This window comes from Saimiri boliviensis, chromosome 10 (genome assembly GCF_048565385.1).
Source record: "Saimiri boliviensis isolate mSaiBol1 chromosome 10, mSaiBol1.pri, whole genome shotgun sequence".
In the NCBI taxonomy this organism is placed as follows: Eukaryota; Metazoa; Chordata; class Mammalia; order Primates; family Cebidae; genus Saimiri; species Saimiri boliviensis.
In genome coordinates this window covers 39,628,984-39,651,854 of record NC_133458.1, presented here as the reverse complement: position 1 = coordinate 39,651,854, position 22,871 = coordinate 39,628,984, and the positions used below count along the sequence as shown (strand labels likewise).

At 42.4% G+C, this 22,871-nt stretch overlaps 1 protein-coding gene across 1 annotated transcript in view; it reads right to left on the bottom strand.

Moving 5' to 3' along the window:
• WNT2 (Wnt family member 2) overlaps nucleotides 1–22,871 on the bottom strand; it is a 48,633-nt gene that overhangs the window by 11,681 nt on the left and 14,081 nt on the right. The window contains exon 4 of the mRNA XM_003921055.4: nucleotides 10,683–10,947. Within this exon, the coding sequence (XP_003921104.1) occupies nucleotides 10,683–10,947 (265 nt within the window). The remainder of the gene's footprint in view (nucleotides 1–10,682; nucleotides 10,948–22,871) is intronic.

Genomic DNA, 22,871 nt, shown 5'->3' with positions numbered 1-22,871 from the left:
AGAACTGAGAATAACTTGTTTGCAATGCCAGGATGCATGTCTCCAAAACATGTGAGCCCTCAAGGTGGTTTTCATGTCCGTCACAGATGTGGCCAAGGCGGAGGACATTAGGAAGAGCCCTCTCCAAGTAGAACCTTCTGGTTCAGGGAAGCCAATAGCATCAATTTGTATCTCATCAAGAATATAATTACTCAGGCTGATCATCTACCTAACTCTTCATACTTCATTTGAAGATTCTCTGAGCCATTCAACAGCCATCTTGATCTTTACAGGATGAATATTTGTACCACACTGTATCTACAAAACATGTGTGGCTGGCTCTTAAAAATACTCCAAAAGAGACATTCAAAAAATATTCTCAATTACCCGTCCTCTCATTAGAGTCTCCCATATTGATACTTTAAAGGGTAAACATATATTTGGATGCTTCACATTTAACATGTTTGTTCTACAAAGTCATTCATATTCCGTTATAATGTTGTTTCTTATTGCAGTTTGATTTATGTAGTTCACGTAAGAGGAAAGTGACAAGTCGGAAACTCATTTCTCTGACTTTCTTTTGCTTGATATTTGTGAAGTGTGCCCAAGATGTGTGTCCTGCCTAGATTCAGAGCCCAGCCCCCAGGCACAGAAGGTTACACACTCAGACTTGAAACTTCTTGTCATCTTTATACCAAACGATGGTGAGATCATCTTCCTAAACCCAGTGTCTATAAGATCCAGGCAGTGTCGTTAAGGTTTGGCAATGTCTGCGCTGTGGGAAGGAGCTGCTTCCAGCCAGATGGACCTTTTGCTTCCCCATATGGGTTGTCCTCATCTTGACTCGCACAATAGCTCACAAATTCATGAGATTTTAACAAGAACAAAGAAGTGGAGTTTCTAAATCATATAAGTTTGGGACCATGCAACACATTTTGTGGGGCAATGTCGAGGGAACTTTACAGAATTGAGCATCCCATCTCCAGAGCTATAAAATTAATAATGGAGTCAGGGTTCCCAGTGTAAAAACATTTCTGTCTCCACTAACATGCATCTTGCTGACAGCAGAGGAGGAACAGAGGGGCTTTTGCTAATAGTTCCCAGACCCATACCTCTGGGACCTGGAGGAAGGGCTCCCTTCTCTCTCTCTCTCTCTCTCTCTCTCTCTCTCTCTCTCTCTCTCTCTCTCTTTCCTTCTCTCCTGACTCTCTCCTCTCTGCCTCTCTCTATCTCTCCCTCTCCTCCTCACCCCCTTCTCTCCCCAGCCCCCTCTCTGGATAGGCCTGTGTCTGGAAATTCCTGCTACTCCAGGCTGACAGAGGCCCATATGTTGACTATTAGGGCATAAAGCAAGATTCACTTAAACCTGCCATCCAATAGGCTGTTTCTCCTCTGGTTGACTTACACGTTGTCATTAATGACACAGATTTATTGAGGGAACAAAAGTATGTTAAAGAGCAAATGTTAGAGACTGCACATTTATCTACTGGTCAGGCTCACCCCTTCCTCACGTTAGGACTGCACAGCTTAAGCTACTAGACAGTATCTTCACTGATCTCAGATGATTTGATTCAGTGTTTTCATAAGCTGGAAAAGTTTGACTGGTACAGGAAGGCATGTCCCATTAAATTAGCAAATGTTATAATGGAATTAAAGTTGTTATGGACAGACTCTGTAAGGCTTTCCGTATCTGGCACTGCATAGCCTACTCAAAGCTATTTCCCACTGTCCTCCTCCTGTACCTGCTAACCAGGGCATCTCTTCATGATTCCACTGAGGTGACTTTCTGATGTCACAGTTATGTAGACTGTTTCCCCATAAGAGTTACTCTCAGCCAGGCGTGGTGGCTCACACCTGTAATTCTAGCACCTTGGGAGCCCAAGGCAGGTGGATCATGAGTATTCATAATTCAATCTGATACCATTGTCAATTAATTCAAATTAGGGTGCATTTTAGTGTGTCCTAAAAATATGGGAGTTCTACTAAGTTTGTATTTTGAAAAATAACACAGATTTATAGATTATGCCTACAACATCAAAGAGCATTGGATGTGAAAAGTATTTTTGCTATGTTAATACCAGAATTAGGAACTACCCAGGGATGCCACTGATAGTAGTGAATGAAAAACGCCCCTCCAAGAGTAAAAGAACTGAGTATCTGCTGCCAGTGAAAAGCAATAGATATAGTCTGCTGATGCATTTGTCCATGTGAGAATTTTTATCTCCGGGGAAACAGCCAGGCAAGCAACATCTTAAGCTCCGTAAAAAATTCCACTGAACATGTAAGCTTAAATGGGAATTTCCATAGGCTGTGTGTTAAAAGGTATCAGTGATGGGTGGAGACGTGCTTAGTAATTCCTTTCAAAGGAGCCAAGTTATCTTTAAGCTATGAAGCAGCAGCAACACACTTAAGAATGCAGCTCATCTAATGAAACTATTTTATGTTGTTCATAATCTGTCATTCAATTCAGTGCAACAATATTTGTGTGCTAGGAGTTGAGGAACTAGTGAGCAAGGTATATACAGTTCCTGCCATCACAGGATCCTCAGTGAACTCCAATGGTAGGGGCAGGTCACAAGCCCACGTTTATACAAATACACTACACACACTGTGGCATGTGCTATGAATGAAAGAACATAGCTCTGTTTGGACCTAGGGGGTGGCAGTGAAGATGGAGAAGCAGACAGGTCCTTGATACATTTAAGAGGTCTCAGTTGTACCCGGGATGATGAAGGTGGGAAGGAAGGAGTGTAAGGAATGACTGGCAGGTTGATACTTGACCACAGAAGTGGGCGGCAGTGCCATTTTATGAGATGAGGAGGGATGGGAGAAAACCAGTCTCAGGGGACAGGGCAATTAAGGAGTCCAGTTTCAAGCAGAAGCAGGTTGATATAACTGTGTGACATCTGGGTGAAGTTGTCAAGCAGGGAATTGGATACAGGATGGTGCTACAGAAGGCAGACAAGGACAGGGACAACATTTAAAGCCATAGAAATGGAAAGACCAAAGCAGTGAGAAAGCCAGGAAGATCTTCAAAACGTGGAGAAGGAGAAACTAGCAACCGAAATAGAAAAGGACCAGTTATTGGAGCAGGAGGAAAAGCAGGAGAGTGAGGTGTTGTAGAAGTCAAGGAAATAAGAGTGTTTGGGGAGGGAGGGAAAGGCTAATTTTACCATATGCCACTAAAGAGTTTGAAAAGAGGCCTCAATGGGTAGTAATTAATACTAATTATACAGCATAATCATTAACTACCCATGAAAATGGTGACTGATAAGCCTCAGTGAAACATTGCTTTCTCCAATTCTCTTACTGGTCTAGCTATCTTAACACCTTTTAGATATCAATTCATGAATTTCTATGTCTCAAAGCAGAAAGAGATGAATAGCTTATTCTTTACCTTGTCAAAATGACATATATAAGATAAAATCTTGTAAAGAGCAACGCAACAAGGACTGAAACGTAAACAAAACCACTCTCCTGTCCCAGTGAGAGGGTTCTAGCACCTAGCCTGTGTCCCGTTTCCTGGATACTGCTTCAAGGACCATGAAGTCAAAGAAGCCACAAGGGTAAGGGTTGAGTCTGTTTTCCTCAACCCTGCATTCCCAGTGATTATATGAGCGTCTGGCACATGGGAGGATGTCCATGAATATTTATACAGTGAAGAAATGAGGGACATAAGGTGTACCGGTTAGAACTTCACATATTAGTATCTAAGTCAGACCCACGCATTGCTATTGGCTAACATACTTTTAATCATGTTTAATCATTAAAAACATGTTCCCTTTTTAAAATTCAGCTGGTAGGACACAATCCCAGCATTCGTAAGCTTCTGCAAAGCAGGCCACACTACTGGGCATGAGAGAACACCAGTTTCTGAAAACCATGATTAGGATTGTGTTCCCATGGGTTCTGAGTTCTGTTTGCCAAATATGATTTATGTGGAGAAAAAAGTGATACCTCAACGCTTACACCATTCACAGCCTGGAGTTGTCAGCCAGGCTTTTGGGTTTTCCAAAGGCAACAAGTTAAACAACATTGAGCTCCATGTGTTTTTTGAACTTGACTGGAGAAGAGGTGGAGGGTTGCTTGTTTCCTGCGGTTGGAGAGGAGACCTCAGGGTGACCTCCGGCCCAGGTGGCGGTTTTGACATCATAACCAGTGAAAGTGGCCTGTGATTAGGTGCAGACACATTCTCTGGAGAGGAGGGCAGCAGCATTCCTCAGTTAGAGATGAACCTATCTATAACTTAAGGGCTTCTTTGATTTACAGATGCCTGAAGCAATAACCAGAGTAGATAACCACAGAGCCACCAGGATACTCATCCCAGAAAGTCCGGCTTCCAAGATCTAGCCTGCAATTTGGTCTGCAAAATGTCACATGCACAACATCACACAGTTGTACATACTCTTCAGATCTGAGCTGCATGAGGGAGTGATTATAGTTGAACCTTAGAGCACTCACTTTCTTCAACTGAAGACTAGAGGAGAATGTCTTTTGCTGTTGTTCTTGCCATAACAGTATCTTCCTTAATTGGTTTTTAAGCTTACTATTTCTTAGGAGCAATCAAAGACATTTACACTTTGGAAAATTTGAGGGGCTTGTAATTGAAAAGAGCTTCAAGGCAACCTAACCAAAATGTAGGCAAAGCTTGATTCTGATTACTTTTGACCTCCCCTTTTTGTGGGCATCTCAACCCATAAAGTTCCCATGTCTTCATGCTGCCTCTTCATCACATAAGACCTATCCCCAACCACATACACACACACACACACACACACACACACGCGCGCACACACCCACACACCAGGAGGTTAAGTGGCACAGTGAAAAAGGTATGGATTTTTGTTTTTATTTTTATTTATTTATTTTTTATTGATTGATTTTTTTGAGACGGAGTTTCGCTCTTGTTACCCAGGCTGGAGTGCAATGGCGCGATCTCGGCTCACCGCAACCTCCGCCTCCTGGGTTCAGGCAGTTCTCCTGCCTCAGCCTCCTGAGTAGCTGGGATTACAGGCACGCACCACCATGCCCAGCTAATGTTTTGTATTTTTAGTAGAGACGGGGTTTCACCATGTTGACCAGGATGGTCTCGATCTCTTGACCTCGTGATCCACCTGCCTCGGCCTCCCAAAATGCTGGGATTACAGGCGTGAGCCACCTGTTTTTATTTTTTTATTCCCACTTACAGGTCATGTCATCTTGGGAAAGTTAAGTAACTTTTTGGAACCTCACTTTCCTTCTTTATAAATGGAGGTAATTGCCTTGAAGAGTCAGAGAATATGCACATAGGTGTGTAGTGCAGGGCCTGACTTGCAGTAGGAACTCAATAAATGTTCCCATCATCTGTCTCCAGCTAGGTTTGTCCCCATCCAGGAATAACCTGGGGTCTCAACTCTGCAATTTTCTCATCAAAGTTTGCTAGCCTGATTATTTCAGGACTTCTCTAGAGGCTGACTTGGTAACTGTTGTCAGTGGAAGCTTTGAGGGCTGAAATAATTTTGTTTATTTGGAGTCAAAGAGGGTTCCTGAGGATGCAGGGCCTGAAAGTGAAAGAATGACTCTCTTATACTGGGCATGGTGGGAGATGTTTTTTGGGGTAATATTTATCTAGAGTTCCTCAAATGAGGAAATATTTTTTCCTTAGCAAGAAATCAGGTACTCAAAAAAAAAAAAAAAAAAAAAAGTATGTTTCCCTGAATTCTTGAATTTCTTCTTGCCTAATACTTAGGGAAAATTAGAAATTATTAGAAAAAAAATTAGAAATCACAGGCTACCTAAATCACTGACTTTTTCAAACTTTGATGTGTATAAGTTTGTAAAGCTTGCTTGCAGAGGCAGCGCTTGTGGTCCCAGCCACTCAGGAGGCTGAGGCGGGAGGATCACTTGAGCGCAGGGGTTGGAGCCTGCAGTGAGCCACGATGGTGCCACTGCACTCCAGTCTGGGCAACAGAGCAATGATAAAAAATTAAAATGATGAAAAAAGAAAAACTTATAGAATTTCAGGAACAGCTCCTTGAGATGCTGATTCAATAGGTTTCTGAAGAGCCACTTTCTTTGGAAAAAAGTGGACTAGACCTGTGAACTACATCAATTGCACAAACCTAATCGATAAAAATGAGCCAGCTCATATCAGTCAACAAGCTACCTTGGACAGAAAGCAGTTGCTGACCAGCAAGAGTAAGCCAGTAAGTTCCAAATACTGATTCGCTAATAATATTCAATCTGCTCACCACCATTGCTTCCCCGGTGCTGGCAAGTAGAAGGTGCCCACTAAGTTGAATATTAAGTGTGCCTGATTTAAAAACAAAAGCAATGTTTGAAAGCAAAGAAAGAAGCAAAACCAAACAAAATAACCACAACAAAGCAGAACGAGCAGTATGCGATGCAATGTCAGGAAGGGTTAACCCCAATTTTAAAAGAGAAAATGAAAAACAAGAAATTCTATATTAATTACTTGATTTAAATTTGACCGTAAGCTTTTGACTTGTTTTGGAGTCTGGCTACCCCAGGATGATAGCCCATTTTGAACATGTGAGAGTTCCATTTACCAGAAAACAGGCCTTTCCTAATGCAGTCGGATTTCAGCTCGCTGGGGAGGGGGACCCTCAGTGGTGTGCTTACTCAATTATGTGTGCATGCTGGGTGGCTCTTCAGTACAGACTGAGAAGATGACACACTGGTCATTTTGAGAAGAGAGAGGCTCCCAGATCGCACTGTGAGTTAAAGGCAGAAAGCCCCCTTCTTACAGATCTCAGATTCTCTGTTACACTCCCTGCCTCCAATAACTGAGGTTAGAGGCTATTCCAGGATGACTGTGTTCCCTTCTGCACCTGTTGTAACTGACTTGCTAGAGCACATGCTACAGAAGTTTCTAGTGAAAAATGGGCAGGATAAAGCCTCAACTTTATTTAGTTTTTATATTTTAGATATGGGGTCTCGCTATGTTACCCAGGCTGGTTTTGAACTCCTGGCCTTAAGTGATCTTCTCACCTTGACCTCTCAAGGTACTGGGATTATAGGCGTGAGCCACTGTGCCTGGTCAAGACTCACGTTTAAAAGGCCATTGGTCACATAACCAAGAGTAGCCGTATGTGTGGAAGTGGGTTTTATCAGATAAAATTTGCATCTCATACATGTGGCTATCTGCACATGACTGCTAATATATACAATGAAAAAAATATTTTAACAATCTGGACTTGTGCTTACATAATATCGAATATCCTAAATCATATTTTTACTAAAATAATCATCTGATGGTCAACAGCATTAAAAGAAATATTGCAAGGTTTGCATCGACAACTTTGGTATTTTCTTAGGCTCAGCCAAAAACTACATTAACTAAGTACAGTTCAAATAATTTATAAGTAATCTAGGAATCTTACTGGAAATCTGGTCCAATACATTGGAACTGGCAACTTGAAAAAAATAATAGGGTAGATCTTGGTTAATCAACACCAACTGAGAACCAATTTCATATCTTTTAAAGTCAGATAAGCTAAAATTTGTCTCAGATAGAAGAGAGATAAATTAATAGAGAAAATAAGTTATATAGCTTTCTTCAGAAAGCTAGCACCTGTGGCTATGTGCTTTGTACCTGGTGCAGCGAGAGGCAGAGTTAAATGGTTGTTGAAAAGACAGCCACAGCCAGGCACAGTGGCTCATGCCTATAATCCCAGCACTTTGAGAGGCTGAGTGGGGTGGATCACTTGAGGTCAGGAGTTCAAGACCAGCCTGGCCAACATGGTGAAACTCTGTCTCTACTATAAATACAAAAATTAGCTAGGTGTGTTAGCTCATGCCTGTAATCCCAGCTACTCGGGAGGGTGAGGCAGGAGAATTGCTTGAACCCGGAGGCTGAGGTTGCAGTGAGCTAAGATTGCACCACTGTGCTCCAGCCTTGGTGACATAGCAAGACCCTGAGAAAAGAAAGAAAGAGAGAGAAAGGAAAAAGAAAGAGAAAGAAAGAAAAAGAAGAGAGGGAGGGAAGGAAAGAAAGAGAAGGAAGGAGAGAGAAGGAAGGAAAGGAAAGAAGGAAGGAAGGAAAGAAAGAGAAGGAAGGGAAAGAAAAGAGAGAAAATGCAGCCAGCTCAGCTTTAAGTCGCTGCTCTTCCTCTTACCGGCCAAAGCAGTTGGGAAAAATCTTTAACCCTCAGAGCTTCAGTTTCTTCCCATAAAATAATAACACACTCACCTTATAGACTTGTTTGAGAATCAACGAGAGAAGGTAGCTGCAGCTCTGACATGTGATGGGCACTACAGGTATAGTTACTATTTAGGATTAAGAAACAGACTTTCTTTCTAGTACAAAGAGTAGAAAAAGCGGAGTACACAAGAATAACTGAGTAACTTGAAGACGCAGCAGGGATTAGATTCAGAATCACCTCTGTGGGGTAAAAGAAATATAGGGTCTATATTTCATTGATAATAAATGTCACGCCTGTTACACAAGAGGCAGTACATATTCCTCGGGTATACCAGGTTGCTTTCCCTGTGCAAACTTCTTCAATCCAAAGAACCAGAAAAGATGTGCTGGGGAAGAAGTTCCTCTTATATTTGAAATAGGGGTTCCCCCCCCCCATGGCCTTTTCACATATGTGTCCTGGGAGGCAGGCATGCCCAAGTATGTAATAACAGGGTCAAAGCACAGGCCAAGGGGTCAGACATCCACCCACTCCTACCAGTGAGATTGTGAGTGGATCATTCACTTTTCTTATCTGTACAATGGAGAAGATGATATCTAGGGTTGCTTATCTGACTTAAAAAATAAGATACAAATGTGGTTCTTGGTTGGTGTTGGTCATCCAGGAGCAACCTTCTTACTCTTTTTATTTATTTACTTATTTTTGGTCAGTTACAAGTTTCAATGCATTGATTTCATCAGGCTGCTGTAAGGATCCTTCTGGAAGGATAAAATAAGACCAAATGTGCAAGGATCTTAGCCTAGTACCCAGTGCACAGAAGTCAATGCATAGGACTTAAATGATCAAGACAGCAGCATCTCCATGCTTGGTCTGAGGAGGCTGAGGTTGAACAGCTAGTGACTGGCAGAGGGGGGTCAGACCCCTGGGACAATCCTGTATCTAAGCACAGGTTTCATGGTGATTCGGCTATAACTTTGGCCTGACAGGTAGGATGACTTGTTAGAGGTCCCAAAGCATGTCAGGAATGCAGTGGCGCACAGCATCTGGTCCTCTGCTCAACCGTCATTAATCCCTGGATTGCGTGTAGCAACCTGCTCAAATGCTGCAGAGCACTAGCTCATCAAACCACGAAGGCAATTCAGCCACTCAGGGGCAAAAAAAGAAAAAAGGCTTTGGCCTCCTTGTGACATTCTCTGGTAACCTTGCCTCTTGGTCAATCTAATTGACAGCTGGCTGCCATCTACACTGTTTTATTGGTGCCTCTGCAATTATTTTGAAATTAAAAAAAAAACTCAGACTCTAAATTAGAGGACTTTTATTTTTTCTGATAATGAATTCCTTGGCTTCCTACTGAGTCTTAGAAAATGACTTGGGCTGTGGACTCCTATCACCTCCTATGAACTTAGACTTGTACTCATTCTTATTTTGCACTAGAATCTTTGCAAAGGATGAGCTAAACCTGGAGTTCAGGGTTGATCAGGAGGAGTGAGGGGTGGAGCGCGAGCATATGTAAGCCAGACAGGTGGAACAGCTGCGGTATTGAAGCTGACAGAGCTGTTCTTTGAGGGATAGAGAAGGTACTGTCTGGAAGGGAATGGTGTGGCTTTAATAAATGAAGGGCCTCAGACACAGCCTTTATTATACACTGTCTACCTACAGCCAAGAGGGTGAGGACAAATGCTTGCTTTTTATCTTTGGCAATTTCTAAGCATATTGAAAAGAGCAGGGAAGGTGAAGTAGGGCAGATTTCAGAAGAGTACATTTAAAGCCCTGGGACCATGTTCCATAGTCATAGAGGTGGGATTTAATGTATCCTGCTCTCAGCTTCAAGATCATATGAGAGATGCTGGGCTGCTCTCCCTAGTGTACATAGACTACTAATTAGAAATCTGCCCAATCTGAAGAATTTTGCTAATGTGAGTAGCTTGATGTTTTGCCCCAGATATTGTTGAGTTTCCATTTCTCCAGAATCTGTGCACTGTCAACCCATTTCTCCAGTTGCTTAGGAGAGCTCTCTGTGCAGTTTTGTTTCATTTCTTTTTTTTCTTTCCCTTCCTTCCTTCCATCCTCTCTCCCTCTTTCCCTCCCTCCCTCCTTCTCTGTCTTTATTTCTCTCTCTCTCTCTCTCTCTCTCTCTCGCTCGCTCGCTCAAATTGTCACCCAGGCTAAAGTGCAGTGGTATGCTCTCTGCTCACTGCAACCTCTGTCTCCTGGGCTCAAGCGATCCTCCCACCTCAGCCTCCTGAGTAGCTGTGACCACAGATGTGCACCACCATGCCCAGCTACTTTTTTTGCATTTTTGGTGGACTCAGGGTTTCCCCATGTTGCCCAGGCTTTTCCTGAACTCCTGAGCCCAAGCAGTCTGCCCACCTTGGCCTCCCAAAATGCTGGGATTCCAGGTGTGAGCTCCCGGGCCCAGCCCTGTGCAATTTCAATAAGATTGTTAAGGATCATGAGCTTCAAACCTAAAGGGAGAAGGCTGAAAATACAGAATCTCATTTAAATCGTGGAGTATCAATTGTTGAAAGAATTAGGTGCTATGAAGAAGGTATATGAACTTACCTGTCTCTCGGTCCCTGATACAGTAGTCTGGAGAATTCTCAAAATACACAAGGTCATTTTTTGTTGGCTTCTTAAACCTCTCGTTAGCCACAGTGAAACCCGTGCCGTCCTGGTTCATGACCACCTGGATGGCCCCATTGTACTTCCTCCAGAGATAATCGCCCGTTTTCCTGAAGTCAGCCATGGCCAGCCAGCATGTCCTGAGAGAACACGAGCCGCTCACCCCGTGGCACTTGCACTCTTGTTTCAAGAACCGCTTTACAGACTGCCAAAAAAGACAGGGGCAAGTTCAGTGAGGTGGCTTGAAGCAGGTCACACATGCTACAACTCCCCTTACCTCCCAGCAATACAGAAGTGACCCTCAGGATGCTGGATCCTGGGGAGAGTGACTGGGAGATGTTGATCCACTGCTTGTCACTTGCTAGCCGCATCAGCCACTGTCCTGATGACAGCAGACCAGGGTGGTGGGTAGAGAGGGGAGGGATAGGGCCTAACTGTGTACCCCACTGGCTATCAGTATAATGGAAACCTCACTATTTAACAGGGCATGTGTCCAGTTTGAAGAGTGAGGGATTGAATTATTTTCTAAATAAATAGAGCTTTATTATATTAAAAATGTATACTATTTAATTAATGCTGTCCAGTTTAAAAGAAAATAAAAATGCATACTATTATGCATATTAGATTAACAAAATAATTGCTAAGTCCAAATCCTTCAATAAGCCAATCATAGTAATTGGTACTATAGCAATGCTGTGCTACCGTATTTTTTTTGCAGATGACTGAGAAGCAAGACTGAGAGAGGGTAAAGCACTTGCCCAAAGCTACACAGCCAGGAAAAGGCAGAGCCAGGCTGTACTGGAAAGTCAGTTAGCGACCCTGCAGCTGACAGTAGCTTGGGGAGATTCAGCTTAGATGACAGGACTGGGTTTGCTCTGATCATTCTTAGAGAGGAAGCAAAGGAAACTGGCACAAGCTCATCTGGGCTGGCTCCCAATTACGGAGACCCCTTATCTGTGGGTGTGAGGTGTGTGGACAGGAGAGGGGACAGGTGGGCTGGAAACTTCCAAGGGAGCTTCTGCTTTGTCTTCATGAGCCAGCAGAGCAGCACTTCCTCAAAGTAATTTGGTGAGTTATCCTGCCCTGGCCCGCTTCTCCTTTGCTCACCCAAGTGAAGAGATTATTATCGTTCATGGTCCTCACAACAACTTTGATCTATTGCTCTTCCTGTTTTATAGATGAGGAACCAGGGATCAGGAAGGCAACTGACTTGCCCAAGCTCGGTAATAGGAATTCACTCCCACTCTCCCTGGGTCGGGCCTTGGCACTAGGTATCTTTCCCACTTTACCCCCAGCTCCATTGTGGGTGGTGCACCCAGTACATTTGAAATCTGTCCTTCTCAGCACGAGCCAGCCCTGGAGGGCAAGGATGGAGAAGTGAGCAGGAGGCATGTGCTTAGCTTGGATCTCCCAGTTGCAGGGATCCAGGTATCTTTAAAGGATGTCTTAGAATGAACTTCCTCTTTAGAACTACACTGCTGGCTGGGCACGGTGGCTCACGCCTGTAATCTCAGTACTTTGGGAGGCCGAGGCGGGTGGATCACAAGGTCAAGGGATCAAGACCATCCTGGTCAACATGGTGAAACCCCATCTCTACTAAAAATACAAAAAATTAGCTGGGAGTGTGGCATGTGCCTGTAATCCCAGCTACTCAGGAGGCTGAGGCAGGAGAATTGCCTGAACCCAGGAGGTGGAGGTTGTGGTGAGTCAAGATCGCACCATTGCACTCCAGCCTGGGTAACGAGAGAAACTCCGTCTCAAAAAAAAAAAAAAAAAAAAGAATTACACTGCCCCATGCATCCTGCCCCCATCTTTATATTATGGGTGTTTGATAGGAGGCTCACACGATGGCCTGGAGGGCCACATAGACAACCCTGGAATGCCCTCTGGGCTCTACCACTCTGCCCCATGTGGCTTTCACCCATCCAAGAGCTGCCCCTCCTAAAATCTTACAGAGTATCACACAAAACTCACTCCACATCAAGTACTTGGGAATTAGATATGAATGCTCATTCTTCCAAGCTTATTCTTTTTAAATCTAGGTACTTAATCATAATTAATACTTCTACCTTTAAAAATGACAGGAAATATTACTGTTCCTCCTTTTCTTTCTTTCTTTTTTTTTCTTTTTCTTTTCTTTTCTTTTTTTTTTTTTTTTTTTTTTGAGACAGAATCTCACCCTGCCGCCCAGGCTGGAGTGCAGTGGTGTGACCGTAGCTCACTGCAGCCTTGAACTCCTGGGCTCAAGCGATTCTCCTGCCTCAGCCTCCTGCATAGCTAGGACTACAGGTGCATGCCACCATGCCCAGCTAAGTTTTAAAAATGTTTTGTGGAGATGGGGGTCTTACTGTGTTGCTGGGGGCTGGTCCCTAACTCTTGAGTTTAAGCAATCTTCCCATCTCAGCCTCCCAAAATGGTGGGATTATAGGTGTGAGCCAACGCACCTGGTCTGCCGTCTCTTTCTAATGCCGAATTTCCAGATCATAAACTTCAAAGCTGACATTTTTATGTAATTAATTGAAGAATTTGCATATTAATTTAAAATTGTATCTTAAAAAATAACATTATAAATCCTTTAAAAAATGTGGTGACAGACAGGGTCATCTGTGTAACCTCCTCCCTTCCTTGCTAACATTTTGTTCAGGTGTTGGTTAGCCTTGTGTTATAAAGGACTCCTGACCCCAGAGTAGTCCAAATCACTAATAGTAATTTCACTGTCCTGACACTAATTTTTTTTCCAGCTTGGAGCATGTGGCGATTCAATTTGGGCCAATCCTATGGTAGGAGAAATCTCTTAGGAGAAATCTCCTAAGAGAAAGACTCTTAGGAGTCTTGTCAGAAAAACATTCCTTTACTTTTTAAAAGAGACATGTGAGGTGGGGGCACGGTGGCTTATGCCTGTAATCCCAGCACTTTGGGAGACTGAGGCAGGAGGATCGCTTGATCCCAGGAGTTCAAGAACAGCCTGGGCAGCATAGTGAGATTCCATTTCTACAAAAAAGAAAAATGGTAGTGGCATGCGCCTATGGTCTCAGCTACTTGGGAGGCTGAGGTGGGAGGATCATTTGAGCCTGGTGTTTGAGGCTACAGTGAGCCATGATTGCTTCACTGTACCCCAGCCTGGGTGACAGAGCGAGACCCTGTCTCAAAAATAACATAAAGTAAAATAAAAGAGGTACATGAGGAGAAACACCTTGTCTCTGTCTCTAGTTTTCTGTAGCAGCCTCTTTGGGACGTGAGGGCAGCAACACCAACAGGCAGCAAGCTGTAGACACACATGACAGATGTGAAGATCTGGGTTCTGGGGACGCTGCTGAGCCACTCAGTGAGCCCACTTTAGACCTGCCCTCCCGCCAGAATTTTTGTGATCCAGTCAGTAAACTTTCCTCCTTGTTTTAGTGCCTTTGGGATCTGTTACTTGTGGCAGAAAGTATTTCAACAGATCCCATGGGCAGTTCTTGATTGTGGATTAATGACAGGCTTTATCTGACAATTAACCTGGGGGCAAAGCGAGACAGCTTCTCTGGTATTGGGCTTGCTCAGTTCTCCAGCACCCACTGTTAATGCACAGTGTGTTCAGTGCTCAATCGCAGTTTGGGGCTACCTTCATTTCTTCTACCTACTGAGTTTGCAGACTCGAAATTCAAACGTTTAACCTTGAAGTGGATAAAACTGCACTCAGTCAGAGAGGCAGAGGGAAGAGATGTAAGCCGGGGCAGCCTGGTTTCAGGAGTGACTGAGGGAAGAGTAAGGATATGGGAGCAAGAAACTCACAATGAGGATTCCTAGTTTAGAACAACTCCAGTACTCAAATGTTATAACATGGTAAAAATAACAACCACTTATTGAGTGCCTAACTATGTGCCAGGCTCCATACCAGGTGGTTTACACACATTATCTAATTATCACCATAAGCAAAGAAAGCTATCATTCCCGTTCTATGGTTATGAAAAACAGGGCTCTATGAGGAAAGTAAAATCCCTAGTCACACAGCTATTCAGAGGTAGAACAAAGACGTGACTCTCAGATCTGTGCTATTTCTAAAAACACACTTAAAATTTTACTATAAATGACATTGTGATTTTGAATTATGCATTCTGTTTCCCCTCATTCTTTTCTTTTCTTTTTGAGATGGAGTCTTGCTCTTGTCACCTAGGCTGGAGTGCAATGGTGTGATCTCGGCTCACTGCAACCTCCGCCTCCTGGGTTCAAGTGATTCTCCTGCCTCAGCGTGCTGTGTAGCTGGGATTACAAGTACACGCCATTATGCCTGGCGTTTTTTCTTCTTTTTTTTTTTTTTTTCTGGAGGCGGGGTTTCACCATGTTGGCCAGGCTGGTCATGAACTCCAGACCTTAGGCGATCTGGCTGCCTCTGCCTCCCAAAGTGTGGGATTACAGGCATAAGCCACTGTACCTGCCCCCCTCCATTCTTTTGGATAATTAAGAATTAACTTAAAATATTACATAGCTGTTACAATGGGACAGAGGAAGAAGAAGAGGTAGAGAAATAGTGGGGGATTACATTGCATCTTCCAAACTACTAATCATTACACATTTATTAGACAATTCACAGAAGAAATACAAAGTACTAACAAAAGGAAAGTAAGATGTTCAATTTTATTAGTAATTAGAGAAATGCAAACTGAAATAATATACCTTTTTTGCCTAGCAAAAATAGTAAAAATGTCCATTTAAAAAAATTTTAAGAATAAAAAAATAGTAAAACAGTAAAAAGACTGATAATGTTAGTAAGAGTCCAGGGGAAGAGATGCTTTAACAAACCAGTGGTTGGAGAGTATAGTGAAACATCATTTAAATGAAATGTGTTTTTGCATTACCTGCAAAAATGTTAAATGTACATAATCTTGACCTGGTGATTCTACTCTGGAAATATCTGCACAAGTTTGGAAGGATACACACCCACATGGATCTTCATGCAGCTATTGCATAATTAATAATGGCAAAATATGAGGAAAAACCCAAATGACATCAATAGGAAAATTGCTGATTATAGTATATGCTTAATAATAGAATATTATGTGGTCTCTGAACAATGAAGTCGATCAGTCTTACAGGCAGGAAAAGAAGTCAAGTGATAAAAGCCAAATGCAGAACAATATATGTGGTATGATCCACTTTTTAAAGGCCTGCATATATGTGTGTCGCTGGCGGAAAAAGAAAAAATATGTTCTTTTACAATCTGGCTGCAGTTTGAGGGATTTCATGGTCTTGAAAGACATGGGGAAACAAAAAGAGTGAAACTACTCCACACAGTAAAATAACAGGAATTTGAGGATTTCTCCCTGGCAACTGGAGAGGGCAGGTCAGTGGGTGTCACTCCTGGCTACACATTAAAATCACCTGAGGATCATTTCCAGCCTCTCCCCAGACTGGGTAAATCAGAACCTCGGGTGGATGTGAGGCTTGGGCCTTGAAGGTGCAAGGTACTTGTGGTTCTTCAGGTGATTGATTCTCTTTTTTTTTTTTTTTTTTTTTTTTGAGACAGAGTCTCACTCTATCACCAGGCTGAAGTGCAGTGGCACCATCGTGGCTGGAATGCAGTGGCATGATCTTGGCTCACTGCAACCTCCACCTCCCAGTTTCAAGTGACTCCCCTACCTCAGCCTCCTGAGCAGCTGGGACTACAGGTGCATGCCACCATACCTGGCTAATTTTTTAGTAGAAATGGGGTTTTACCATGTTGGCCAGGATGGTCTCTCTCTTCTGACCTCATGATCTGCCCATCTCAGCCTCCCAAAGTGCTGGAGGTGATGGATTCTAATATGCAGTCAGGATTCAGAATCATCCAGACCCAGGGATGCAGAGGAGAAGGTGAGAAACCTGTGCCCCGTGGCAGGAGTCTGGAGCCTATGAAGGGTTACAGTAGTGAAAAATTCCTGGGACAGAAACGGGCATTACATTTCTAAGAATGGGGAAATTGTTTTTCAACTAGAAATTGTTTCTTACCCTGTGCCTCCAAAACGTCGGAATCTCCAGGAAAATGTGCCATGAGTGACAATCTCTGCTAGTGCTGCTTTGGAGGGAATGAAAGATGGGTGGTGGCCAGTGTCCAACCCAAGTAGCAATGGATCAGTGAATAAGTGGACCACACCAGAGCAGCAGGCTATAGCAGCAGGAGACTGCCCCTGGGTCTTCAGAGGCACTGGGCAAGGAGCGTGGTCGAGGTAGGGCAGTGGTTTCCCATGCACAGCTGCTGATGGAGAGGCTGGAGACATTTTATTTGGATGATGAAAGAATGAGTGACTAAAGTGGAGGACTTCTATTCTGTAATTATAATTAAGTAAATTTTGATTCTAAAATTTTAAGGCAATAAACATCTACATAATGTTATTAACTGCACAGCCAAGAACTGTGCCAGAATTGCAGTTCATTATCTCTGGCCCAAGATCACAAACCTTTGTATCAGTGAAGGATGTTCTTAAAGTGAAGTTGGATGTTTTCTAATTTTATTTGCTACCAATTGCATTGACTGTCACCTCATGTTTGCCACTCTCACAATTGTTCCACCTGCTCCGTCACTTCTCCTCATTTCCTGGGGGCATCCACAGTCTTTCATCCGCTTGCTCCAACCAGGATTGGCTCCACAGCTCAGATCTAATGCCATGCCCTCCTAGCTGGACACACTGTATCCTAAATGCCATGTTTTCTCTGTTGATGTATTCCTCATTTTTGCTGCAGTACAGTGTTGAATAACTCCTTCAAGGTGGATGCATTTTCTGAATTCTTGCATGTCTGACACGTCTTCAGCCTTCACACTTGATTAATAGCTTGGCTGGGTATAGAATTCTGGATTAACAACTTTCAAAGTATATCTCCTCAGGTTTTTGGCTTCTAATGTTGCAGATGGGAAGTCTGATATGGGAAGTCTGGTGGATTCTTTGAAAATAAATTTGTTCTTGCTTTCATTTCACTTTGTATTTTTTTCCCCTATGAAAGCTTCCAGAATCTTTTCCTTATTCTTGGGTTCTAAAATATCATAATATTGTCTCCCATTAATCTTGTTCAGCACTCAGCAGACCCTTTCAATCTGGACCGTCATGTCTTCAGCACTGAGACATTCACTTTAATATTTTCCTCTCCTCTACTTTTTCTTTTTTCAGATAGAGTTTTGCTTTTGTTGCCCAGGCTGGAGTACACTGGTATGATTTCGGCTCACTGCAACCCCCACCTCCTGGCTTCAAGTGATTCTCCTGTCTCAGCCTCCCCAGCAGCTGGGATTACAGGCACCTACCACCATGCCTGGCTAATTTTTTGTATTTTTAGTAGAGATGGAGTTTCACCATGCTGGCCAGGCTGGTCTTGAACTCCTGATCTCAGGTGATCCGTCCACCTCAGCCTCCCAAAGTGCTGGGATTATAGGCATAAGCCACCTTGCCCAGCCAGTTTTTAAAAAATGGCATTCTAATTAGCCAGTTGCCAAATTTCTGAACTGGTCATCCATATCACTTATGTTTTCTTTCATCTGTTTTCAATACTTTCTTCCTGATTTCTTGAGGAAGAAATTCCATCAGAGTAACACTCTTGGCTTTTCCTCCCCTTACTTACGTCTCCCCAGAGGAAGAGAAGTGATTTGTCCATCTGTAAGGAAGAAGCAGGGCTTGTGTGCCTGGTTTCTTTCTATTTGGGGATCTGGTATCCTGCGGAAATGAGTTATGATCAGCTCTTACCAACCAGCACGTGGCTCCCTGGCTGCAGGGGCTCCAAGGGCCAGCCTGTGACAGGTGAGTCTGCCTGGCTCAGGGCTGGGCTGCTAGGGAGCACTTTGCTTCAGGCCACATCCTCTAGGGCAGCATTTTCTTCAGTCACGAAACTGACACTTTTAGTCCATCCATTTGTCCATTTTCCAGTTGCTTTCAAACTCAAGCGGAAAAGAGCAAGGGGCGTTTATGGACCTCCTTAAACATTTATCTTTTGGGCTTTTTAATTTACTTTCTGAGAGTTTATTTGGCTTTCTCTTCCAAATTCTTTCTTGTTCTCTAATTATCACTTTTTCAAAGCTTCCATTCTTATTTGTGGGTGTTAATATTTTGTATTACTGTGAGGAGACAGACTGATTAGGCTGTAAAAAGTTTCTCTTACCATCCTTGCTTTTTCTCTGGAGTCATTTTCCTGCAATTTCTTTTGTCTTTTCCTTTCATGCTGCTGTAGTGAATCAAATATATGATCATCCTTGGACAGTCTCTTCATATGTAAGAATGAAGTAGTAAAAAGGTGTTTAGGAACTCTGGTTGTAGAAGTGGAGCTTGTGGACCAAAAAATGTTGCTTTTTGGTGAGTTGGCAGGACACTGACTATTTTTTGAGATGAGGCCTTGCTGTGCTGCCCAGGCTGGGGTACAGTGACTATTCAAAGGCACCATAATAGAGCACTCCAGCCCTGAACTCCTGGGCTCCAGGGATCCTCCTGCCTCGGCCTCCCAAACAGTTGGGACTACAGACAGGTGACACTACATTTAGGACACTGGCCCTTATGCTGAGGACTCTAACTCCAGAAAGCCTAGGATGTTAAATGCCAGACTTCCCCAGAGTTCTGATCATGGGGAGAAGGGAGGCATTGGGGTTCCCTATTCCATGGATGGCATTTTCAGTTTCAGGCCTATGCTTCTCTCCAGGACTTATTTATATCTGAGGCATTCTCAGGGCTTCTTCCCTCCCATGTTGGCTGTTGCCCCATTTGCTTTTATTCTTCTAGACTGTGGCTTCTCCATCCTTTTTATGAGTTACAATTTATTCATTTGCTTTCCACTTTCCAGAAATTTATTAAGCTGTTTCATTTCTCTTCCTATTCTTCTTATTGTCAATTTAAACCATTTTTTCCCCCATGACTACAATTGTAATGAAGTTTGGGAGGAAGAGGAGAAACATTACATGTTCCGTTCACATCCTTGAGTCAGTTTGCAATTTGAAATGTTCTGGAAGGAGATGGGGGAGAAAACAGTCCCATTTTATGATATACATTTCTGCCCTGCTCAAGCTGTTGCTTTTGATACTATGTGCAAGCACTCGTTCTACAATGGAAGGAGAAAGAACTAGAATAAAAATCAGTTACAATGATTTGCTGTCTCTTCCTAGTGCAGGATACTGAAAGCTTCCTTTAGAACCTCAAGGCCATGGCCCATGACACAGTGACATCCTGGTTTCTGTTTTGTCTCTTGACTCTTTCCTAAAAAGTCTCTTGTTCTACCTTCTTCTTTGATTTTTAATGCAGGTCACTGTCAAGATTTCATTTTCAGCTTTCTCATATGCTCCTGTTTTCAATTCTCCCAGCCCCCACGGCTCTTAATATCACCAACTGGCCAGCACAATCTGTAATCAGCCCCAACTCCTCCCCATGTGCCTTAATCCCATCTAGGTTTTACTCTGTGGCATCCTGCCAATAAATACTTGCTCATATGACATGGCTACTCTAAAAAAGTGGTTTTTTTGATAACTTCTAAGGACAGCAGGACTCTTTTGGTGTTTAGCTTCATAGAAACCATTTTTAGCTTAATATATAACTATTCTCAACAAAAATTCTTCAACAGGCTCATAACTGCTCAGTGCTAAAACCTTAACAGATTTTTTATGTGGCCCTTCATTTTTGATTTTGAGCATTTAAGCCTTTGACCTGCAGAGGCTATTTTCTAATTTTACATTTTAAGAAACTTCTATTCTTTTAGCATTCTTTTTTTCTTTTAAACAAACTTCTAGATATTAGCATTCTATACCACAGAGACAGAAGTCTGTTAAAAAAAAGAGCTATGGAAGAAGAAAATACATGCATTGTGTAGGCTGGAACAATTCTGTTTTATATTTCTCTGCTCTAACTTTGTGTCAGATTATAATAGTGAGGCATCACATTCATTAGGTTCTTACCATAAATCACGCTAAGCACTTTATTGTCACTATTTTACTTAGTCCACACTACCACATAAGGTATATACTCTTATTATCCCATTTTATAGATAAGGATATTGAAACACCCAGGATAAAGGAGCTTGCCCTAGATCTCCCAGGCAGTAAGTGAGATAACCCGAGCAGGCAGGATATAAGCCAAGCCTGTCTGACACCAAAGTCGACATCACTCCGCTGGTGTTTTTCATACCAGGGTTTGCCAGTCTCTGGGGCTCACGTTCCATGAATTCGGTGAGTTCTATAAGCTTTTACACTTAGTGTTTGCATATCTAATTATAGTCTAAAATGAATTATATTGCCAGTTATAAAGACAAACTTTTCCTAAGGAGAATGAAGTTGTGGTTCCTTAAGTCAGTTCTGAAGACTCAGCCCAAGCAGCCCTTACGTTGTCTTTGTAAAACTTCTTTGCAGAACATGAGTTTTTTTTCTTGAGGTACCTGCGTTTCGCAAAGTTTATGAACCCTGTATCATGTCATACTGATTTTCTTCCTATCAGAAAGAAGGCATTCCATTTCATGCTGTGTAAAATATTTGCCAACTTAACAACTTGCCTTAGAAATCCTAGTTAGAATTTATTTTAGGTCCCCATATACTGTGTTTTAACTAAATTATTTAGTTCAACTTGAGCATTTGAAGAAGTGTTAGTTCTTCAGTTTTTAGTTGGGTATATTCTACAAAGTCATTAATATATTTCTGGTTCTATATCAGTTTTCCTGAGGGAAACACTCATTAAAAACATATAATTTAATTTTCAGATGCTGGCTTGAAGCCAAGAACATTTATTAACAATTAAATCCTTTTGACAGGCCCACATCTCTAAGATAGAAGTTACAGAAAATTGGGCCAACTCATACCTTTCAAACATACACACTCTGGAACTAAGAAAAGGAATATTTATTTAAAAACTGTGCAGTTGATTTGCTTATACAAACATTTATTAACTTAAATAAGACACTGTGATTTCTTGAGCACTGTCATTTTTTAAAGCGATTTCTTGAGCACTGTCATTTTTTAAAAACAGTGACTGTGGGTGGGCTTAGCTAAAAAATATAAGGTGTGGAATTTACATTTGTGGAATTCAAGAACATTCCCGTTGACTAACCATATATATAATAATTCTTATTGACTAATGAGGCAAGTCTCAAAAACATTTTCCACTAATAATAGAACTTTACATGGAACTGTAACAATTTTTTAGGAGTTATTCCATGTCTTGGGGCTTTACTTCTGGTTTGGTTTTGATTCATATGATAAATAAAGATCTCTAATATCAAGTACATATTATTTTTGGGTCCAAAAAGATAGAGGTGAGGCTGACAAAACTGATCTAACTTTTCAAAATGCTTTTCATTTTATGGACTAAGGAGACCAGTAAGTAAACAAATACTTACTAAGTGGAGTTTATGTCCCGTAAAGATGCTCAAGATTGTTGAAGGAAGGGTCAAGATGAATAGGAGGTTAAAGCATATTAAACTCCAAGGCTCTGCAGTTCAGTATGGCTTTGCCATTTTCTTTCCTATTGATATTCCTTACTTTCTTTCTTTCTTTTTTTTTTTTTTTTTTTTTTTTTTGAGATGAAGTCTCACTCTGCCGCCAGGCTGGAGCGTAGTGGTGTGATCTCGGCTCACTGCAACCTCTGCCTCCCGGGTTCAAGTGATTCTCCTGTCTCAGCCTCCCAAGTAGCAGGGACTACAGGCTTGTGCCACTATGCCCAGCTAATTTTTGTGTTTTTAGTAGAGATGGGGTTTCACCATGTTGGCCAGGATGGTCTCAATCTCTTGATCTTGTGATCTGCCCGTCTTGGCCTCCCAGAGTGCTGGGATTATAGCCACCAGGCCTGGTCAATATTCCTTATTTTCTAAGAGTGTGATTTCTTTGCCATCATGCCCCAGTTCTCTTAGGTCAGACCCATTATTTATTTATTATTATTTAAGTGGCATCAGGGGATCAATTTTTTAAAGTCTTGGCCAGGGACAGTGGCTCATGCCTGTAAATCCCAGAAGTCTGAGAGGCCAAAGCAGGAGGATCACTTGAGCCCAGGAGTTTTAGACCAGCCTGGGCAACCTAGTAAGACCCTGTCTCTACAAAAAATAAAAATAAAAATAAAATTAGTCGGGCACTGTGACATACACCTGTGGTCTGAGCTACTTGGGAGGCTGAGGTGGGAGGATCACTGGAGCTCAGTGCAGTGATTCATGATTGGTAACAGGATAAGA